The 21,365-nt window shown below is 47.7% G+C and overlaps 1 protein-coding gene across 1 annotated transcript in view; it reads right to left on the reverse strand.

Annotated features, from left to right (window-relative positions):
* The window catches only part of Slit3 (slit guidance ligand 3), a 589,149-nt gene that overhangs the window by 187,465 nt on the left and 380,319 nt on the right, over window positions 1-21,365 (reverse strand). Inside the window, exon 5 of the mRNA XM_050138600.1 lies at window positions 15,674-15,745. Coding sequence (XP_049994557.1) covers window positions 15,674-15,745 — 72 coding nt within the window. The remainder of the gene's footprint in view (window positions 1-15,673; window positions 15,746-21,365) is intronic.

Here is a 21,365-nt window from a genome sequence, read left to right on the forward strand (position 1 = left end):
CAGCCTGAGCTAACTGGTACCCATTTCCAAAACAAACAAACAAACAAACAAACAAACAAACAAAAACATATAATAGAGAACAATTCTAGAGGAGGTCAGGGATAAAGGAAGGTGTGTAGAGGACTTCGGAGTTCTCAACTCTCTACTGTTTGCAAAAAAGGAACAGCTGGTACCAGGATGCGGCAATGCAGGTGACAATACAGCCCCACAACTGAGTTTCTCCGGAGCAATAATTTCTGGAAATAATGAGTGGCGGTGAAGATTGTGTTTTGTTCCTTTGGGATTGAAGGAGCCTGGGGGTGCTTCAGTGACAACAGTCACTGCCCTGTGACTTAGAAAGGAGCAGGACAAAATCCCTCACTTCAGCAATGGGACAAGTCGGTATCTTAATGCCACAAACTCGGTTCCTGGGACAGAGAGTTCAATTCCAGAGTCACCGGTGCTGAGGGTGATTGACAAGTGCATATGAACGAGTTTCAGGCGTGTTGGTGCTCTCCCAGTCACGACAGCCACCACCAGTGTCACTCTTGGGATACCTGTGGTATGTGGCATAGTGGCTTGCCAACGCCTGGGGCTGACTGTAAGGTAGACAGCTAAAAACCCCTAGGTACTTCCTCTGTCTGCAGAAGGTTGGCCCCGGAAGTAGGCGGCGAGTCCTAGTCAGCTGTGGATGGATCTCATTGGTGATTTGGTTTCCCCTTCATGGTGTAGGCACTCAGTATTCAGGTTCCCTCCCTCCCTCCCTCCCTCCCTCCCTCCCTCCCTCCCTCCCCCCCCCTCCCTCCCCCCCCCCCCCCCCCCCCTCCCTCCCTCCCTCCCGCCCTCCGTGCTGAAGATCATACTTAGTCTCTCAAATGTAGGTAAGTGTTCTTTACCCTTTCGCCTCATGTTCAGTGTTTGGGTTTGTGGTCGGAGATGTGGTTTGGTTGGTAGTCTTTCCTTGAATGCACAAAGCCCCGTTTAATCTCTGGTATTACAAAAATAAGCAAATAATTTTTTAAAAAGTCTGTATTAGGAGCAAATATTCAAAAACAGATGATTAATATAGAAAGTTGTTTTACTTCTTTCAGAAAAGAAAATGCAAACGGTTAAACACTAAGCCCAAATGTATGTGCTGTTAATGAGTGGCTGGAACGGTCACAGAACCCACATCTCCAGTCAGCCAGTTACTCTTCACACAGCACTCAAGCTGTAGCCATGTCACATGTGACAACGTGCAGCATTTGAGTTTAAAATCCTTCACTGAAGGGTTTAACTTTGACACATCACTTCAGAGAAAGTGCCCATGACCAAATCCCAAGCCCAGATGTCAACGGCTCAACCATGGGATGATAAGCTTTCCATCTGGGGAAGTGGGTGAATGGGGAGCAGGGGGCAGAGCTTTCCACTGGGGAAGTGGGTGAATGGGAGCAGGGGGCAGAGCTCTCCTATTCATCCAGCATTTCATGGTGCCATGTTCTGGGCTAAGTTCCTGCCACTTGTCATCTCATTCAATGACAGTGAGAACTGTGGCCTGGGCAAGGGCTAGTCAACCTTATTTCTTTGGGGATACAAAGGTGCAGGGAGGAAGATTAGAAGGCAAAACAGCCAGCAGCTGGCAAGCACAGAGAAGTCCTAGAGACCTTAGAGGAGGCTTATGGGGTAGGTGGGCTGGAGACTCTTGCTTTAAGTGTGTCTATATGAGTAGGTCAGTCTAGAGATTTGTAGGAAAAGTAACAGAAAAGAGAATCTGTCAATCTGTTCTACTTTATTGCTTTATTGTTTATAGTTATAGGACATGGACATCCAGTGCTTGTTAAGACATTTGATTCTGAAAGCAGTTAGAAGTTCATATTCTTAAGAAAAGCCATTGGTGTGTGTGTGTGTATATACACGTGCACGCTGAGCATCAAATCCAGGGTTTTAAGGGTGCTAAGACATTGCTCTACCTCTGAGCTATATGCCCAGCCCTACTGCTTTTTTAAACTCCACAAGAAAGAAACAATTTTGTTAGAAGTGGGGTTTAGTCCACAGTGTCTGAATGCCTTGAGTTCATTAGTAGTGTAGCTTAGCTGAAGTGGGATTCCCCTCTGTATGCTGTGAATTCAATTGACTAATAAAGAAACTGGCTTGGCCTATAGCAAGGAAGAACTTAGTTAGGCTGGGAAAACTAAACTGAATGCTGGAAGAAAGGAGGCAGAGTCAGGGAGAAGCCACAGAGCTACCTGTGGAGACAGGCACGCTGAAACCGCAGGGACCTGAGCTTCAGGTTCTGCTCCAAACGCCTTGTTCTGCTCCAAACACCAAGGCAGGCAGGGAGGGGTTAACTGCTCCGGCAAGCAGGCGGGGTGGAATGGGCGTGTGTGGAGTGTATCTCAGACTAGGCACTGGGACCCGAGTCACGAGTTACGAACTAAAAAAACAGCACCCAGGAGGGTGCTGTGTTAGCTAGCGGGCTAAGCGCTTAAAAGCGCTCTTCCTGAGCTCAGGTAGCCTAATCTTGCTCGCAAAGGCGAGCTTGCGCCCCTGTGCCGGGGTGGGGCTAGATTGCCCAACGATGGGCGCCAAATGTAGCGGTGTAAATCAATGCAGACAGATTGTAAAGAATATATACACAGCTTTAATGGGGGAAATTAGACTCACTGAACCACAGTTTCAGCGGAGGACAGGAAGCAGGAAGGGGCACATGGGAGCCTTGTGCCCGATTTATAAGTAAACCTTCGCCGGAGGCAAGCCCGCCCCCTAAGGGGGCTGGCTTAACCCTACACAATAAGAAGCTAAAGCTAATAGGCCAAGCAGTGATATAATCAATACAGTTTCTGTGTGGTTATTTCGGGTCTGAGCTACTGAGAGGCCAGAATGACCAAGCGGCCTTCCTACTACACATAGCAGCTGCAGTTACAGAGTCTAGACTTAAGCTCTGAGTTCAAACCCCAGATGGGCCAATTTTGTGGCTCTGGACACATCGCTTGGCTTTCTATGCCTTATAGGTTTATCACTTGTCATCTGGGAAAGGTCACAAGGTTGTCATGGGGATTAACTGGGGGGGATGTGAAAAAGAATCAGCAGAGCTCTACACAATCTCATAACTGACCAAGAAGACGAATAATTCTGTTTGACCTGAACTGCCCTTTCTTAGGTTGCCTTTGTTGATTCTGTGTGGAGGGTAGGCAGAGAGAGAAATATTCGGGGTTAAGTTATGAGCTTTCATAGGAACCTCAAATACTTCATCCCCACCCCCACACATATCCTCTCTATGAGAACAAAGAGATTGCAGCTTCCAAAACAGAATGCTAATCAGATGCAGCTTCTTAGATGTGCCACTGAACCAACCGCGAGCCATGTACGCCAAATCTTAGCCACTGGCACTTAATGATTTGGCTAGGTGGCTTCCTTGGCAGAAGGACTCACCATCTGCAGTTAAAAGTCACTGAGGTTTGGGCACCTGTGCCTGAAGACTGGTTCTAGGAGACCGCTAACAATCGCAAATGCTTGCTGTGGATAGAAACGAACAGGCCCACAACATTCATTTACGGCTGAACACTTGCTACAGGTCCAAGGGGCTTCACTCTGGAATGGCAGGGCCTTGCATAGGGTTTTGTCGCTTTTGCTACCAGAGTCCGCTACCAAACAGCAGCTCCCAGGGAGGGAGGGGAATCATGTGCCCCCCTGAGCAATGTCTGCACCCAGATCACAGTTTCTAAAAGCTGACATGCGGGAGGCTGCACAGGCCATAGCTCCTTCATTTACTCAGCAAGAGCAGTTTGATCCCGGCCGGCCAAGTTTTCTTTGGCAGATCTGTGAAGGAGCAGCCATTTTCCCAAGATGCAGTCGTTTGTCCAGGGCTAATGCTGGAAGTGAGGTGGGGGCAGGCCAGTGGGCTAAACTTAACTAGGCTTTAGATCTCTAACTAGTGCCTGAGACAGTGAAGCCCTTGGTTCTTTCCAGAAAAGTCACCTGCTCATCAGCATTCAGCTTGTCTCTTTCTTCTTCCTCAACCCTGGAGCTGAGTGACAGACAAGCCCAGCAAGGGGACCAGAGACCTGGGACAACCTATTTCTCTTTTCTACTACCTGGCAACTTTGCTGCTTGGTTTAACTCAGTGATAAAACCTGTCTCTCCCTGGTGAAAGATAAAAAAAAAAAAAAACCATCAGACTTAACCATCTGAACAGGCCTGTTTGTAAATCTGTGATTTACCCTGTCCCCACACTCTTTGTTCAACAAAAATCTCATGTTGACCTCTCATGTCTAATCAAGGCAAAATGACTGTCATGTGTGGATCTTTGAAGTGCTAAAACCAAAATTTGTTGGCCATATGCCTCAGTTTAACAGATAAGGAAACTGAGGCAAAGGGTCGATGGCAAGTGAAGGACAACATTGGTATCAGGACCTTTACACAGCCTGAGTTTCTCAGTCCTGGAGTTCAGAATTCCTCTGTGAAGTTCAGTGGGCTAGCATCGAGGGGTGGACAGCACCATGTTCCTGCTGGAGGGTCTTGGGGACAATCCTTGCAGAAAGGGGCTGGCTAAGATCCAGACTGTCCCCATCCTGGGCATTTGACCTTTTCTCTCTCTTCTGGAACGTGCCTTTTCTCATCGAAAGATCCTTCCCATTACGCTGAGCCCACATCAACGATTCTGGATAATATATATTCATTTCAAGATGCTGAATTTAATCCCATATATAAAACCTCATTTACCCAGAGATCAGGATGTGGACAGTTTGTGTGTGTGTGTGTGTGTGTGTGTGTGTGTGTGTGTGTGTGTGTGTGTGTGTGTGTGTGTGTGTGTGTGTGTGCGTGTGTGTGTGTGTGTGTGTGTGTGTGTGTGTGTATTTGTGTGTGTATGACTCACTCTGCCACAATGTGCACTAGGCTTATTACTCCCCAGCTCTCTTAGCATCTCCCCCGCCCCTTTTTTTGAGACAGGGTTTCTCTATGTTTCCCTGGGTGTCCTGGAACTCACTCTGTAGACCACCAGCCTGGGCTTGAACTCACAGAGAGCTACCTGCTCTGCTTCCTGAGTGCTGGGATTAAAGGTATGTGCCCCCACCGCCCAGCATTTTCTATGTCACAGTGGTGACAGGAAAAAGGACTGGGTGGATGAGGAAACAGGCTGTCTCTTTCTCTGACTCATCACAAGTCATAGGTCTGGAAGAGACACGTGCCCTGAAAGAAATGAGAGCAGGGGATAAAAACTGTTGTTAAAGATAGGGTTGTCTTCGGGTCAGAGCTCTGTAGATATGACTTTCTTTGGTACGTATTCATCTGGGAAGGGACTATCCCGCCATTAGATGTAATAATCTGAGCTAACTTAATTCTCTAAAAATGAGCTAAAGGCAGAAAAAAAACTGATCATTCTCCATAAGAGAGCCAGGAGTGTAAATTATTTCCAGTTAACACCTAGAAGCTGGTGCAAAGAAAGAGTTGTATAACAGGCTTATCACATGGCTGCAAGAGTCAGGGCTTGAAGGCAAGCATGGCTCTCATCTGCCATCTGCCCATCTCAGCGGAGACGGAATCCCATCCCTGCCCTGGCAGGTTCTTCAGATCACTAGTCATCACTGAGAGACAGATTTCAATGTCAGTCACTCAAACTGGGTCTAGTCCTGGCTCTCCTGGTGATTCACTCTGAATGCTCAGGCTCCGTGTATGCTAGGGACCTGCTCTATGCCTGAGCAAATGTTCCAGCTCCTAAGACTCCTGTTTTAACCACATGAAAACGTAATATATAACCATATATAATAGTTATGGATAGATAGATAGATAGATAGATAGATAGATAGATAGATAGATAGATAGATAGAAGGGCTGTGAAAACAGAAAAGGATTTTAAGGGAACTTTAGAAGCACCTATTTCTGGGGTTCTGTAATGGAAAGAGTGGGAGAAATGGGGAGTTTCCAGAGCATTGAATGCACTCTGATACTGATGGCTGCTACACATCTGTCCACATCCCCAGAAGTGGGATTCACAACATCAAGTGAGCCTCACTAGAAAACAGTGACCTTAGTAACCAAGTCTGCAATCACCTTGTGCATTCGGGGCAGTGAGGAATTCAAGGATTGGGAAATTCTTCACATAGTCAGCTGTCTTTATAGAGACACCTGAGGGTGTCCTCAAGAATGACATACTCCCCACCAGGTGAGGTGGCACCCATGCGTTTAACACCAGATCTCAGGAAGTAGAGGCAGGTGGATCTCTGAGTTCAAGGTTAGTCTGGTCTACAGAGAGAGTTTCAGGATAGCCAGGGCTCCACAGAGAAGCCCTATCTCAAAAAAACCCCACAATAAAAACATATAAATAAAAAATAATAAAAATGAATGAGGGGTGAGTGGAAGAATAAAATATGAATTACACAGTATATTAATAAAACAAATCATAAATAAAATAATAAATATCAAATTATTAATTTACTTAATAAGTTAATAAAATGATAAATAAATGACAATAAAGATAGTTTTTCCAGATGACTGGGATCCAGTGTTTCTTTCAAGACTGACTCCATCCGTGCCATTGGACTGAGAGCTTTTCCAGTCCTGCATTAACCGTGCCCACACTATCCTGGGAGCCTTTTCGAGTCTTGCCAGGACCAGCTCTCTTGCCGGGAAACAGCTCTCAGGGCCCATTTCCATTTCTGTCTAAAGGAAAACCAGGTTCCCATTTGTCAGGCTGTGACAACAACTGAACAAGACGATGCAAAGATGCTGTATAGACCGTACGGGATTTCACAAAGGAGAGGTGTACAGCCTCCTGGCTTGACTCTGCACTAGTTCTTTTAAAATGTTTTACACAGCAGAAGACAAATGCTCAGAATGGTTAATAAACTTGCCTAAAGTACACGAATAGCAAGAAAAATCTAGAATTGGAAAAAAAATATTTTTTTTGCTCTAAAGATGCTCTTTTTAATCAGTATACTCAATTCACACCAACAAGACTAGGGATCCGAGTTACCAGACACTGAGTGTGAGGTCCACAGGAATACTCATCTCTTCTTAAGTCCTTTTCATTTCACATTCAATCCAAAAACCTCCAGGCTGGGGCTCAGTCCAACAGCAAAATTCTCCTAAGACCCCTGCAGGCCCCATGCTTCCTTGGCAAGGTGGAGAGGTGGGGGGACCTGGATCTTTGTTTAAAACCCCTACTTCCTGTGGACTTTGAGCTTAAGGGGGTTAAATATCTGTGACTTTTTTTTTTATTTAAAAAAAAAACTTGGCCCACAGAAAAATTGTCCTGGATAATAAATTTTAATGCTGGATCAAGAATAATGGTCTCCATTATCCTGAAAACCACAAAGGCTTCTCTGGGCTTATTCTCGCTGCCTTGGTTTGATTCTTTGCTTCTAAGACACAATCATGCTTTTTCAGGAAGGGCTGTTCTCCTTACAGGAGAGGCTCTGCTGAAAGTCATTCTTTCAACCAGAAGTCACTGTTTGTTGTGCACCTACTATGTGCGAGCAAAGACCCACCTCAGGAAGTCAGACTTGATCTTTGCTTTATACGTCATGCAGACCACGGGAGGATGGTCATGTACACAATCGTAACTTCAGACAGGATGTTTGTAGAAACGCAGAGTAATGTACCTCGGAGGCCTGCTCATTTCCAAGGGAAGATGGAGGGGGAGTGGATATGGGTAAGAGCAGAGGTGTGAGGAGGGAAGGCAGAGGTAATTGTGATCAGCATGCAATATATGAGAAAAGGAGGAGGAGGAAGAAGGAAGGAGAAGAGGAGGAGGAGGAGGAGGAGGAGGAGGAGGAGGAGGAGGAGGAGGAGGAGGAGGAGGAGGAGGAAAAGAAGAGGAAACACAGAGGCCAATAGAGGATGCCAATAAAGTACACAAAGCTGTGCTGTGACTTCATGCAACTTCCACACAGAGTTTGGGGGGCACTGACCACCATTGCCTGCGGGAAATGTGGGACCACGTGTTTTCCAGACTGATTGAGTCTAATTAACTATTTCTTCTATTATCAGCCAGTGTTTAAGGGCCGCTCACGCTGCTGGGCACAGGACAGACATAGGAGGTGCTAGGGGCACCTATCACATTGACCTGCTGTTTGTGCCGCCATCTCCCATCATAGACAGAAACACTACAGAGCAGGGACAAAACACTATTTAATTTTTAGGACTGACTTTGAGCCTGGACAGAGCCTAGCAAGAGGAAGGGCACAGTGAGGATTGCAACAGATGGATGGAAAAAAAAATGGACGAGAGAAAGGAAGAGAGAAGGGGAAGGAAGGACAGCTGGAAGGAAGGAGGGAATAAAGAAAGGCAAAAGAATAGACAGAAAAAGGAAGGAAGAAGGGAGGGAGGGACAGAAGGAGGGAGAAAGGGAAAGAGGAAGGGAGGGACAGAAGGATGGAAGGAGGAAAAAAGGGAAGGAGGGAGGGAAGGAGGGATGGAAGAAAGGATGGATGGAGGGAGGGAGGGAGGAAGAGAAGGAGGGAGGACAGGAAGGTGAACTCCTGCAGCAGATCTGAAGCCAGCACACTCGCCAGGAACACAGCAGAAAAAGCTGATGATCCATTCTTTGGGTCTTTGGGAAGTACTACCTTGTCCTTCACAGTAAATTTCAAATCCCTCTTCAGACAAAGCCCCCTCTCCCCGGAGGGACAGGCATTGTTCCCACAGGTCAGCATCTGTGGAGGTGACTTGCACAAAGTCCACCTCAGCTTCCACTTGAAGTCAACCCCGGGAGCCCCCACGCCCGCTTTCCCCACCAGGTGCCCACGACTTCTGGATCACTGTCTAAATCTCTGTACTGGCCACTCAAGCCTTGCTTCCTTCTGGAAAAATTTGCCCTCCGCACTGACTCCAGAGCCAGTCTTCTTCTGTGACAATCTCACAAAGGCACCTTCTCTTAAAACCCTCATCAGTTTGGCTTCCGGTGTTCAAGTCCCTCCCCCAGCTACCTGCTCTAACCTCACCTCCTTATTTCCTTTCTTGCTGGGAGTGCGCCAGGAGCACCTCTCTGACAAGCATGGATTCTCCCACACCCTGCTGTGTGCTCGGTGATTTTTTCACACCTTGTTCCTTCTGTTGGGACTACCCTGGTCTTGAGTGAACACGTACTCATCCTTCAAAGCCGAACACATGCCACTTCTGGAGTGGGGACAGAATCCGTCTGCTTTCCTGCCTCTCCACATCTTTTCCCTTATGCCCGGTGAAACCTGTCAGAGTTTGTGTTGCTGTGCTAAAAACACAACAACAACAACAACAACAATAACAACAAAACTGACCCAAGCCAACTTGAGAAGGGAAGGGTGTATCTGGTTTACAGAGTACATCACTGAGGGAAGCCAAAGCAGGGATTAAGGAATGGACAGAGGCAGGAGCCTTGAGGAAAAGCTGCTCACTAGCACGTTTCCAGGCTAACATACAGCTATCTCTTATACAGCCAGGACACAGCTGGCTAGGGATGGCGCCACCCATAGTGGGCTGGACCCACCTATAGCAAATGGCCCACAGACATGCCTATCTGCCAACTCAAGGGAGGAAATTCCTCAGTTGAGGTTTCCCTTGTCACAGATACATTGAGAGGGCAACTGAAGCTGACTGTGACAGAGCCCTTGGTTGTGTCCCACACATGCTAGTCCCTAAGTCCGTCCTCATGTTAAGCTGAGGACTCTTTAAGTACAAGGATGGTCTTATTCCTCTTGTAACATCAGTTTTGTATTCACCACTGGAACACTAGTGCATGGACTCTGGGAGGTAATATCTATCCACAGGTACTACTAGTGGGACAATAAACCTGTTTGTGCCTTTGATGGTTTTCGACCAACTTTACCCTCTGCCATGGACCACCGGGCCACTGTGAACATCTTGGTGATGGAGACAGGCAGAATGTGTCTATACAGGCTGGTTCTGTGAGACGTGCAGGAACACGTTGACAAATGAGCAAGGTCATTTCAGGGGTTGATAGGTGCTCTGAAGAAACATGCTGGGTAATGGGATAGACGTGGAGGGCGGTAGGGTGGGGAACTGCCTCAGATGGGTCTGGGGAAAGCAGCTTTGGGCTGGACCCAAAGGATCAGGAGTGGGTGTGTAAGAGTCCCAGAACACAGCATCCTGTGCAATTGGTCCAGAGGTAGGGATGCTACCGTGGTGACCAAGGGTTGGAAATGGCCAGGGAGGGCTGTGTGAAGTAAGTCGAGGGACGTAGATCACATGGAGCTTTGGGTTGGGGGTGATCAGGAATACCGGTGCTGGCCCAGGTACAGTGACAGAATGATCTGCCAACACGGATGCCAGCAAGGAATGGGGGCTAGTGTCACTCCCTGCTCCTCCCTCTCCCTCTTGTGGGGCGGAGACAGCTCTCATTAATCTCTGGTGGAGGCTGTGCTGTAGCACGGTCTAACTAGAGAACACAAAGACTGCCTGCTTGGCTTTGTTTTCAAGCCGTCAATTCCAAATTCTGCGAGCTGGCAGAGACAGGGCTATTGATTTTCCCTTCTGGAATGCGTGTCCTACAGAGTCCTCGCAAATAGAAACTGAAAAACATAGGAAAACAGGACTGCTGAGAAAGATGGGGCCAGGGGACGTTTCTTTTTAAGACAATTTGTCGGGGGGGGGGGTGCTGGTTCTTCTCACCACTGGGTAGTGGCTTGTCATCTCAGTCCCCAGTCTGTCTCTCTCTACCTTGGCTCTGTGTCTTCCTGATTTCTTTTGCTTTCTTGCTGCATCTTTATTTAGAGCCCGGCACAGTGCTTGCAGGTAGTAGGTATTTAATACCGGCCCCGTGAAGGACAGCACGCAGGTGGCTTTCTCCTTGGGATTTCTTCCAGATCAGTTAGTTTGAGCAACTGTCTGGGTCCCCCACCCCCACCCCCAGTTTAGCTGCTCCTATCCTTCCAGACACCCTGCGGAAAATGGGACTAGACAGTATATGCAGCATGCACTGAATGTATGGGGTGGAGTCCCTGACTAACGACTGTCTTCTCTAGAGGACCAGGTTAGGGGCTTCCCTCTGTTGGTGGGGGAGGGGGCAGGGTACCAAGTCCCTCAGCATGAGCAGCATGCCAGTTGCTCCCCAGTCCCATAGGGTTCAAACACTGCCGCCTTTGTTCTGAGACCCACGGAAGTCGCATGCTTTCCTCCTTGCCCGGGTGCCCTCCGGAGTGGCTTATTTGGCTACCCTGCATTCTTTCTGATGCTGGGATGTCTGCAAGGGGAGGAACAAGGGTAAATCCAAGAGCCTGGCTGGAGTTCAAGGATGGATAGCCAGAGTATAACTGTGTAGTCTGGCGGCAAAGTCTTAGCCTTAATATTGTCTGCCAGCTGTTACCGAATCACACACACACTGGCGGGAAGTTAGTTTTATCATCTGGAAAATGGGGTTGTCACAAGTTTCCCCCCCCCCCCATTTTGAAAGGCAAACGAGGGTCAGCAAAGTGAATTCATTTCAACATTACAGAACTTTCTTTTTCAAAAACCCCAGCCAGTCTTTGACTTTTTTTTTTAAAAAAATCTTCTCATATTGCAGCATAAAGTGACACAGAGAGGTTCAGTCAGTTGTCATTTCCCATATCATTTGCATCACACTCCAGTAGGTTCGTCTTCGGGTCATGTTACACAAGATCATAGATCCACCGCAGTGTGTTTCCTAAGATACGCAGCATGGTGCGGAGGGTTTAGAGCTTGCTCTTACACAGACTGAAGCCAAGGCCGCTAGTCAATGAGCCTGAAACTTGGCTAGTCATGATTCACAAGGTCAACAAGCCAATGTAGGTGATCTGGGTGTAGTAGAAGAGCTACTTTAACAGGTCTTCTGCAAACTTCACTTCTGAAGAGTGTTTCCTATAGCCACGGATCCATGCTTGCTTCCCTTCCTCCTCCTCAGAGTGGTGATGGGAACGGAGCCTAGGCCTTGCACATGCGAATCATGTACTCTGCCACTGAGGTGCTCCCTCTGCCCCCAGATGAATAATTAAATGCTCTACTTCATTACCACCTCTGCCCAGATGCCAACCCATGGTGCGCTGTCAGCTCCCGTCCTGTACCTCCGATTACCCACGTGGCATTTCTCTTGGGATTATAGGATCCTTTGCTCTACCTCCCTCATACTGGAATCAAGAAAGTCCAGAGAGGCAGTGTGGCTTTGCCAAATAAACAGGATGTCAGACTCCCCCACTTTCTAGCGAACAGGTGAGGGGCTGTTAGCACTGTTCATGGGAGACAGGATATCTGCACACCCCCATACGGTGACAACCCAAGTCGTGATCCTCCAAGATCCGCCACCTGAATTTTCAGTCTCGGTGAAACAGAAGCCCTGAGAAGATGGAGTTCACAGGCCCACACGCATGACTCTCCGCCGCTTGCCCCCAAACGGCATTCATCAGGAGCTCACATTTTATCCTGTTGACATATGCCTGGAGGAGTGACTACGAGAATTGGCTGTCACTGTATTGTCTGAGCCTGGATCTCCTCAACTCACACTTCTTTCCCCAGCCTCCAAGGACGCACCAAACACTTAAGTTCTATTGGTGTGGTCCCTACTGGATCCTTCTTTGGGTTCCTAATCTCTCTACTTCCCTCCCAAGCTCCAGCCCTTATCTCCTTGAACCAGAGAGAACTTCATTACTTGGCCCAGCATTTCCTTCTTCCATTGTTTCTTTTCAGGATACAAAGTCTCAGAAGACATCTCTGTATCTGCCCCTGGACACACCCCCTTATCCAATTTTGCCCTACACTTTGTTTGCCCTGCCTGCCCATTTTACTCTGATTTCTAAGCGTCACTTAGACAGAAAGGTTCTGATTAGGAGTGCTCTACCTGGCTGTAAGACTCTGGACCTGAAAGCAGGCAAATACAGCCTGCGCCGCTATGACAACCATGAAGGAATGCAGCGGCGGCAGCAGGCAGAAGGCTGGAAACGCCATCTTGTGCTACGCACTGCACAGAGCGACTCATATGCATTATTTTATTAACCTTCACAAAATCCTTATGAAGTAAGACCAATTATTAGCATCATGTAACAGAAGCAGAAACCCATGCTCAGAGGTGTCAAGGCATTTACCAAAGGTCACAGATCCAGGACCCAAACAGATGGAATTAATATGTAATTCGATCAGACAGCCAAGCCATGCTCCTAACCTCTAGGCTGTATTGCCTTAAGGCTATTTTCCTCCTCCTCCGGCCCCTCGCTCGTGTCAGACACTCATTTGCAAATTTTTGTGTTATCAGCATTTTACTTAGCATCCTCTTCAGTGAGCATCTTTCTTGTCCCCGGTCACACAGTAAACCACGAGAACAGGAATTACACTTCTGGGCCCTTAGAGGTTTCACCCCATATGCACACTGCTCACGGAACAGGAGACTAAAGAACTCCACCTGCCGTTAGTTTGATTTTCTTTCTTTTTAAGAACTCTTCCTTGAGTGTGTTCCCCTCCCAGGACTGCAGGGAGGTAAGGAATGTACCCCAACGAGAGGAGAAGACCTGTGTTCAGGACCTGAATCTTCTAGCCAGGTACAGAACTTTTCTGTGTGTCCTTGGAACACTACACACGAAAATTACATACTAAAAAACAGTTTTATGCACCATTTTGTAATTTTATTTTTTTAAAAAACCCACCTACTGTATGTAAATGGCCTTCAGGCAGTGCATGAAGGATACATATGAAACACAAATGAATTCTGTGTTTAGATTTGTGTCCTGCATCTACAGTGTCTCTTATATAAACATTTCAAAACCCACAAAACCTGAAACTCTGAACACTTTTGGCCTCAAGCCTTTTCAGATAAAGAACACTGGTTTGGTTCTGTATTTGCATATGCTCTGTCTAGAGACAGGCCCGCAGCGGCAGCGTTGCTGGGCTGACTTGGGAATTTGGAAGCTTTTACTCCGGAGGCCTTTGCACGGTTACAGATATTCCAAGGGGAAGTTAAAGTTCCCCCAACTCCTCTACTAGGAACCACTGTGGGACTGGATTACTTTCCTGAGGATGAGAAATGCAGCTGACAGCCACACAGCCCTGTTTATACATGACTACGGTATGTCTGCTAACTGATCCATGTGAAATAACCACCGCGGGCCCACACAGATCATTCTGTAGATGGAAAAATGTTAACTTGGGGCTCAGTCATCAGGAAGCTGGTAGACATCAGGTTAATAGTTTCTCTCTCTCTCTCTCTCTCTTTCTCTCTCTACCTCTGTTTTTCGCTTGTCCTGACATCCTGGGATATTAATTAAGACAATGTGTTGGTCTGAATTCATGGCAGTCCTAAGTTTCTAGAATCCAAGAAACAAAATGCTAGAAAAGCTGAAGGTGCCACCCCTGGGTAAGACACAGGGCTCTGCTGCCTCCTGCCACCTCCATCCCAGAAGCTCTGTCTTCTGTAAGGCCCACACCTGTCTACAGAGGCCTTCACATGCTCGGGCCGCACCTGTGCTGTCTGTCTCCCTCTTTCCTGTTCCCAGAGGAAGGAGCAGGAAGCCTCCTTGTCCCAGAGGCCCCGCAAAGTCACCTCTACCTCCCAGTCCCTCACCTTTCAAAGATGTCCGTGCCCTCTGTGTGCTCGGAATGTTAAACACCAAAGGTTTCGCAGGGTTTCCCCAGGGTGAGGGGTGGGGGAGGCAGACGGCCTGCATCTGGAAGCCATCACCAGCTCCCCGGCTTTGTTAGCAAAGTAAAACCCACCATTTGTTACAGGGGAAAGTGACAGCTGTAGATTTTTTCCCCTCCCCTTTGAGTCTCTTACAAGACCGCATGAAACGGAATTGAAGCTAATCAAGGAGACTGGTAGGCAGACAGGCTTGCTCAGCCCACTCAGGCGGTGTCTCTGTGACTGCCTCCAAAACTACTTTGAACCCGAGGAATAGCTTTGTGGGTGGAGACTCAGAAAGCACACACCTTCTGAAGGCAGGGGCCCAGGAACTGTGGCCATCGCATGGGAAAGGATCACACTTATTAGGCCAGTGCAAATACGGAGCATTGGAACAAGTCTGCTTCTAACTATGGTGACCGTGTGTGGGTGTGACCATAGTAAAAACTGTGCAGAGCTGTTCACACTTGCTCTTGTTCTGTGCAAGGGAAATTAACGTCTGAAGGCTCAGGTCCACAAACTACACTGAAGTCAACTTCCCGGTGTTGCTAGAGGACTAGGGTGACGTAGAATGTTACTGCTAGGGAACTGGTACAGGGACCTGCCTATGATTTCTTGACATCTTGTCAATCAATAGTGATGTTAAAATAGAATGTGAAGAGCAAACAGATGAAAGTCCAGTGCAGTGGGAATGGACTTGGACTCATATCCCCAAGGTCCTGGGACACAAGTTCTAATGCTATTTCATAAGGGGTTGGAGACCAGCCCATTTATAACAGTGACGTTATCACCATCATCACCACCGTCGCTATCATCATCATCATCATCATCATCATCATCATCATCATCAGTGCTTGAATTTGGTGAATACTATGAATGAGACTTTTCCTTCTTTCTCTCCCTCCCTCCCTTCCATTTTCCTAATTGCATATAACACCTGTACCAGACTCTCATGCCACAGAGGGCCCTGGGAGAAGCTAGCTGGCGGCACAGTCACACTGTTTGGGTGCACTCAGGCTCTGACAGAGGAAGAACAAACAGGGCTTTGTGACGCTCGCCACCTTCCAAGCCAGCTGATGTGCCCTCTTGTTCCTTACTCCCACGTTGGCCAGAGAGCCCAGTGAGCTCTATCTGCGCCAAAGCCACAAACACAGCACTTACAGGTTCTTCACGTCTGTGATGCCGCGGAACGCCTTCCTCGGGATGCCCTGGATCTGGTTCTCGCTCAGATCTCTAAACAAGAAGAGAAGAGGCAAACCAGTTAGCCGGAGACCGCATTCTCTGCATCTCATTACGATAACAAAACCCTTGAAGGCTGCTGGTGCTGCCCACCAGAAGTGTTTGAGGGGCTGTTTATTCTCAGGCCCTTGGCTGTTACAAGCCTGTACATTGTTCTGCAAGTGAGGACATTAGCAGAAAAAGGTTACTAGGCTGGGAGCAGCTTGCCTGTGTGTGTGTGTGGGGGGGGGGGACCCGCACTGTGGGTGGTCTCACACCTCCAGGCCACAGCCAAGACTCCGGGTTATTTGTTACACACACCACACCCCATTCAGTTTTGGCACTTCCCAGAGAAAAGAGAAGACCCTTACTCCCTCCCCAGCAAGACATTCCTCCCGACTCAAGGTCAACACCACTCAATCCCCCATTTCTCAGGACGTTCTTTTGCCCAAGTTCCCTGCTCTTAGCATTTGGGATTGGAACTGAGCCTGGTCACTGGGTTTTCTGATAGGGAAAGAGGACCTCTTATGCACCTCCACACAGTCCATCCAAAATGGGGGTCTCGCCCCTCATTCTTCACTGAGGAATGCCAACACACTGGCTACTTTGAAGTGGATGTGCGGAGTGTGGTGTGTGGCTGGCTCCAACCCAAATCTTCTCCGAGGATTTAAGTGTCTTCTAGAACCTCGGTTTCCTTCCCTTCCCTGCAGGCCTATTTGGATTGTTTTGTTCTCTGGTTTCGTTTTTTAATTTTTTGCTAGACCAAACACGTGCATTTGTTTTCATTCAGACCTCAAGCCTGCTTGGTTCTCAGCGAGCAATCAATCCGTAAAGACCCATTGAGCCCCAGGCGCCTGAGGCAGCTCCGCCAAACACTGCAAGCGGCAAGGCTATTTCTGTGCCACCACACGCTGCGGGAGCATCTTCAAGGAGGACAGTGGGAAGGGGACGCATGGGTGAAGATGGGACTGTCCGACTGCCGCCCCTCTGTGCTTCTTTTCAGATATGAAAAGTATATACACATATACACAAATATACATGCCTGGTAGTTTGAAAAGAACCCCACCCCCAATAACGAGGGGAAAAAATTCAACCACAGACCATAAACACTGCTAACAATTATGCAGAGAGCATATACATTTTATTGACATGACCTAATATAAGGTCTATTCTAAACCATTTTTCACACGCTATATTGAGAACATCTGTCTATGTCTCTACCAAGTGCATCAATGCCAACATTTTTAATGGCAGCATGGTATCTAATTAAATGGTGCATTGTATGACTGGGATTGTTCAGTGGGTGAAGGTTCCACTTCTGTCACATAAAGAAACATGAGACGGGCAAGATGGCTTAGCAGGTAAGGACCTTGCTACCAGCTCCAACAACCTGAATTTCATCTCTGGAACACACAGAAAAGGAGAAATGAACTAACTCCTACAAGCTGCCCTCTGACCTTCACATATGTGCCACAGCATGTGCACACACGTGCGCGTACACACACACACGTGCACGCACACACATCATGCAAAATGGGAAAATAATTTTTTTTAAAAAACGGAAACCCCAGGACAAATTTCTCCATCCCCACCCTTGGGGACACGTCTCGGGAACTCGCTCTGCACACGATCCTGAACCAAGAGCTTGTGCCGCAGGTTAAGCTCATCTTTGCCGAGTTCACCTGCAGAGAGATTTGTGATGGATGGATGCTCACAGGCTGGGTTTTGACACCACCTCCTCAGAGGCTACAGAGGACTTCAAACATATATGGAAGTAGATGGGAGACTGCCACGGTCTACGTACGGAAACTCGGGCACTCTACAGGGACGCTTTGCAGAAAGGGAGGAGGGGAAATAAGACAGCAGGAGAGAGACATCATCCATTTTTTTTTCCCTTCTGTCACCTGCCGTTAAATGACACACGCTTTGAGCAGCTGGCTGAACTTCAGGAGAGCCGGGCTCGCTTTGGCTACTTTTCGGCTCCAAGGCTTACTGTTGGGGTAGGGTGTCCCTGCAAGCCCCAGACACCTCTGGGGCTGCCTAGCAGGGTGCTTCCCCATCTCAAATTCAGTTTCCCCTTTCTACCACCAACGTAAGTAAATTCTGGTGCATAATGAGCGCTGGTGCAGGCTCCCCCAGCCAGGCCTGATTCAATGAGCAGGGCTCCAGCCTGGAGTCGGGGCACTGAACAAAAGCCCACGATGACAGCCAGAGGTCAGGCGGTGTCACCCAGGCCACTCGGCTGCTCTCCATCAGCCTCCAGAGAGGGGGCCCAGGTCCTGTCATCCGACTAATGCAATTTCCACCGGGCATCTGGGCGGCCGTGGAGGCTCCCGCAGCCACAATGGGCCCAGTCTTCCCTGCCGAGGCCTGTCGGTCTGCGGACCATGAGCTCCTTGTTTAATAACCTCTCAGCTTTTGCAGTTATCGTTGGCTGCTAGGGAGAGCAGGCCTGGCCACAAGGCTGATAAATGAGAAAAATCAGGGAAAAGGAGGGAAGAAATCAAATAGAAAGAAGGTTTAGAACTGGCAGCTTTAACCCCTGCTGGAAGCCGGAAGAGGTGGCACCTAGTCCAGAAAGGGCGTTAACCTATTTTGAACGGGACGTACACTGAAACATTCTGGGGAAGCACGGATGTGCAGAAGTTCTGCCTGATAGTGGGGGGCGGTGAAGAGAGGAGCATAGTACTTAAACAGAGCGAGATGGTGTACTAAGGGGAGCCCGTTCTCATAGGCAAGCCCTCAGGGAAAAGCCTGTATTTGGGTGGAACAGCTGCTTTGGTTTTTCTGGTCCCACATCCTTCCTGTACGTGTGTCCAGCTTTCTTTTGACTTTAGAGAACCCAGCAGAGGAACAGTTTTCTTTCCTGTCTCCTGGTCACTGTATTTGCCCTGTCCAGACGGTGTAAAACAGCAGACAGGGAATTTATCTGCTCCCCATGACAATCCGCTTGTAAATTTTATTAATTTTATTTTCTACTGAATCCTCTCTACTATGGCTAACAATGCCACTGCCACGCATCTGCGGGATTGTATATTGATTTCATAAATACCTCCAGTGGACTGACAAACTGACAGATTTAATGGTGTTGCTGATGGGGCGTGGAGGAGGGCTCGGGGCTGGGTGCTTCATTTTCGGTAACCATCCCTTCACAATTATGGCAGGGCCTTTGTGAGCTTTCCTAAGAGTGTGTTTATCTCAGTATGATGTCTGAGCACAGAGCTATTGCTGGGCCCGATCCTCCAGAGAGACAAGAGCCACCATTTGGGCTGACAATTAAATAAAAATAACAAAATCTATCCATGACGCATAAAAGCCTAGTTCTCGTCAATTGCTTGTTCGTGTTTTTAGTGTCTGTGAGAAAGAAACACGCAGAAGTGACCAGAATGGCACCCCCTCCCCCAAACAGAAGGGAGGCACAGGTTAAAGAAAGGCTGACTAGGGCAAAGTGTGCTGGGCCTTTCAGGGTGCCAGGAAGAAAGATGGCAGGTCGGGAAGGCTTTCTTGGTTGGGAAGTGGGCTATGGATCAGGATGCCTTTTTAAATAATTAGGTTTCTGAAAGCTAAGGAGAACTGAATTAGCTAAAGTGCAGTTCCCAGCTTCCAGAAAATGATTAACCGCCTGATTATTCCGTCCCAAAACACAGGACCAAGGAGGACTTATTAAGGAGACAGCAAGTCAAATGGGAGTTGGCAAGAATGGACATAGCCCACATCCAGCCAGCCCTCCTGCAACCCTTTTAATTTACTAAAATGCTTTGGACACAGATTAACTTTCTTGGCAAATTTATTATTGCTTCATCTACCTTAAAACAGGAACCGCGGACACTTTGATAAATGGATTGAAAGGTTGTCTAGTTGCAGAGACGCCTTTGAAATGCTTCCGGGGCTCTCCCTGCAATGTCAGGCATGCTTTGTTCTCAGGGCAGCAGTGAATGACGGCCCTTGCTTCCATCCCTACCCCTGCAGGACTCCAGCTGAAAACACTCTGGCGGGTAAACGGGTCCCGAGTACGTTTATTACAACTTGCCTGGATTAAATGGCAGTTTACACGTGGGGATGGGGGTGGGGGATGGGAGGTATGCGTTGAGGTTTCGAACCCAATGATTATAAACTGGTAAGATGGGTGGGAACTTCCAGAAACATCGTGAACGCTTGTTTCTGAAGTGCACGGCATGACTTCTAAGTTGTATAATCATTCAAGTTGGTTCAATACTCTGATTTAGTTCCCTCATGGGGTTACTGGTATACCATCTTCCTCAATTCTGGGGGCAAACTGTGGGCACACGTAATGCACTTTGGGTACTTGGAGCACGGGGGACATTCTGCAAACGGGGCTTTTACTCCCTGAGCTTCTTCCTCCTTTAGGTTTGGATTTATGTAGCTAAAAGTGTTCCCGGTCATCGCCCACAGGACACGAACTTAAAACTGGGCACAGAATAAAACACACTAGTATTACTCGTATTCCTTCTACAAAATCTGAGGGGAGACGGACGCTTCTCTTGTCTAGAATCTACAAAGGACTCTCTATGTTTGATTCCACATCGCTTCATTGTGGTTGAAACAATAGAGGCTAATTGAAGAAAAAGGCTTGAGACCCTCCAGGGAAGCAGATGAGCGCACTGCTCAGCCATCCTCAGAGAAGCTTTCTCCTGCAGCAGTGGGAACGAATAGAGAGACCCACAGCAAGAAAAGACAGAGTGACAAACCTCGGGATACTCAGCCCCTAAACGGGATAGCTCCATTAAATCCCTCCCCTCAGGGCTCAGGGGACTCTGCCATAGAGGAGGTGGAAAGAGTGTTTGAGCCAGAGGGGATGGAGGACACCAAGGAAACAAGACCTTCTAAAGAGAGCAGGGCTGGCACACATCTAATCTGAGACAGACTGTGACAGCAGGCACTGGGCCTCCACGGGTCTGCATCAGATGGGGTCCTAGAGCCGAGAGGAGACGTGGACACATGGGGGTCTCCCTCCCTAAAACAGGAGCGAACCACTTGCAAATAAAAAGTTGTCTCCAAGGGAATCTCACTGGGGAAATAAACCACTCTTAAGGGTAGATGGCATGCCCAGTAGAAGATGCCAACACAGAACAAACTCAACAGCATCTTTGGAGATTCTTTGTTTCATAATGTTGGGTCAGGCTCTTTTTTTTTTTTTTTTTTTACAAATCTTACAGGTCTTTGTGCATACACTTTGGCTTCTGGCTTTGTGTTTTTAATGAGATTTCTGAGTGTGGGAACACGAGTGTCTCTGTGTTTCTTGTGATTTTTTATTTGGCTCTTTCTCTTCTGTTTGTTTTTTTTCTGTTCTCATTTATTTTTGTTTTATCTTATTTATTTTATTATCATTCCTTAAATACATGTTTTTTTTCTTCTCCTAAGGAGAGGTAGAAAGAATGTGAATACAGAGAGGGGGGAGGTAAAGAGAAACTAGGAGGAGTATGGGGAGGGGAAACCATAATCAAAATATATTGTATGAAAAAAATCTATTTTCAATACAAGAAAAAAGAAAGAGACAACGGTTGAATTGGCCGAGAAACTACGACTCCAAGGTTAAACAGTGGGTGGAGAGAGTCCTTCAGGACTTCAGTGCAGGTAACAAGATGCCAGAGAATGAGTACACAGAAGGAAATAA

This window comes from Alexandromys fortis, unplaced genomic scaffold (assembly GCF_014885135.2).
Source record: "Alexandromys fortis isolate MF-2015 unplaced genomic scaffold, M_Fortis_MF-2015_v1.1 scaffold_11, whole genome shotgun sequence".
NCBI classification, from domain to species: Eukaryota; Metazoa; Chordata; class Mammalia; order Rodentia; family Cricetidae; genus Alexandromys; species Alexandromys fortis.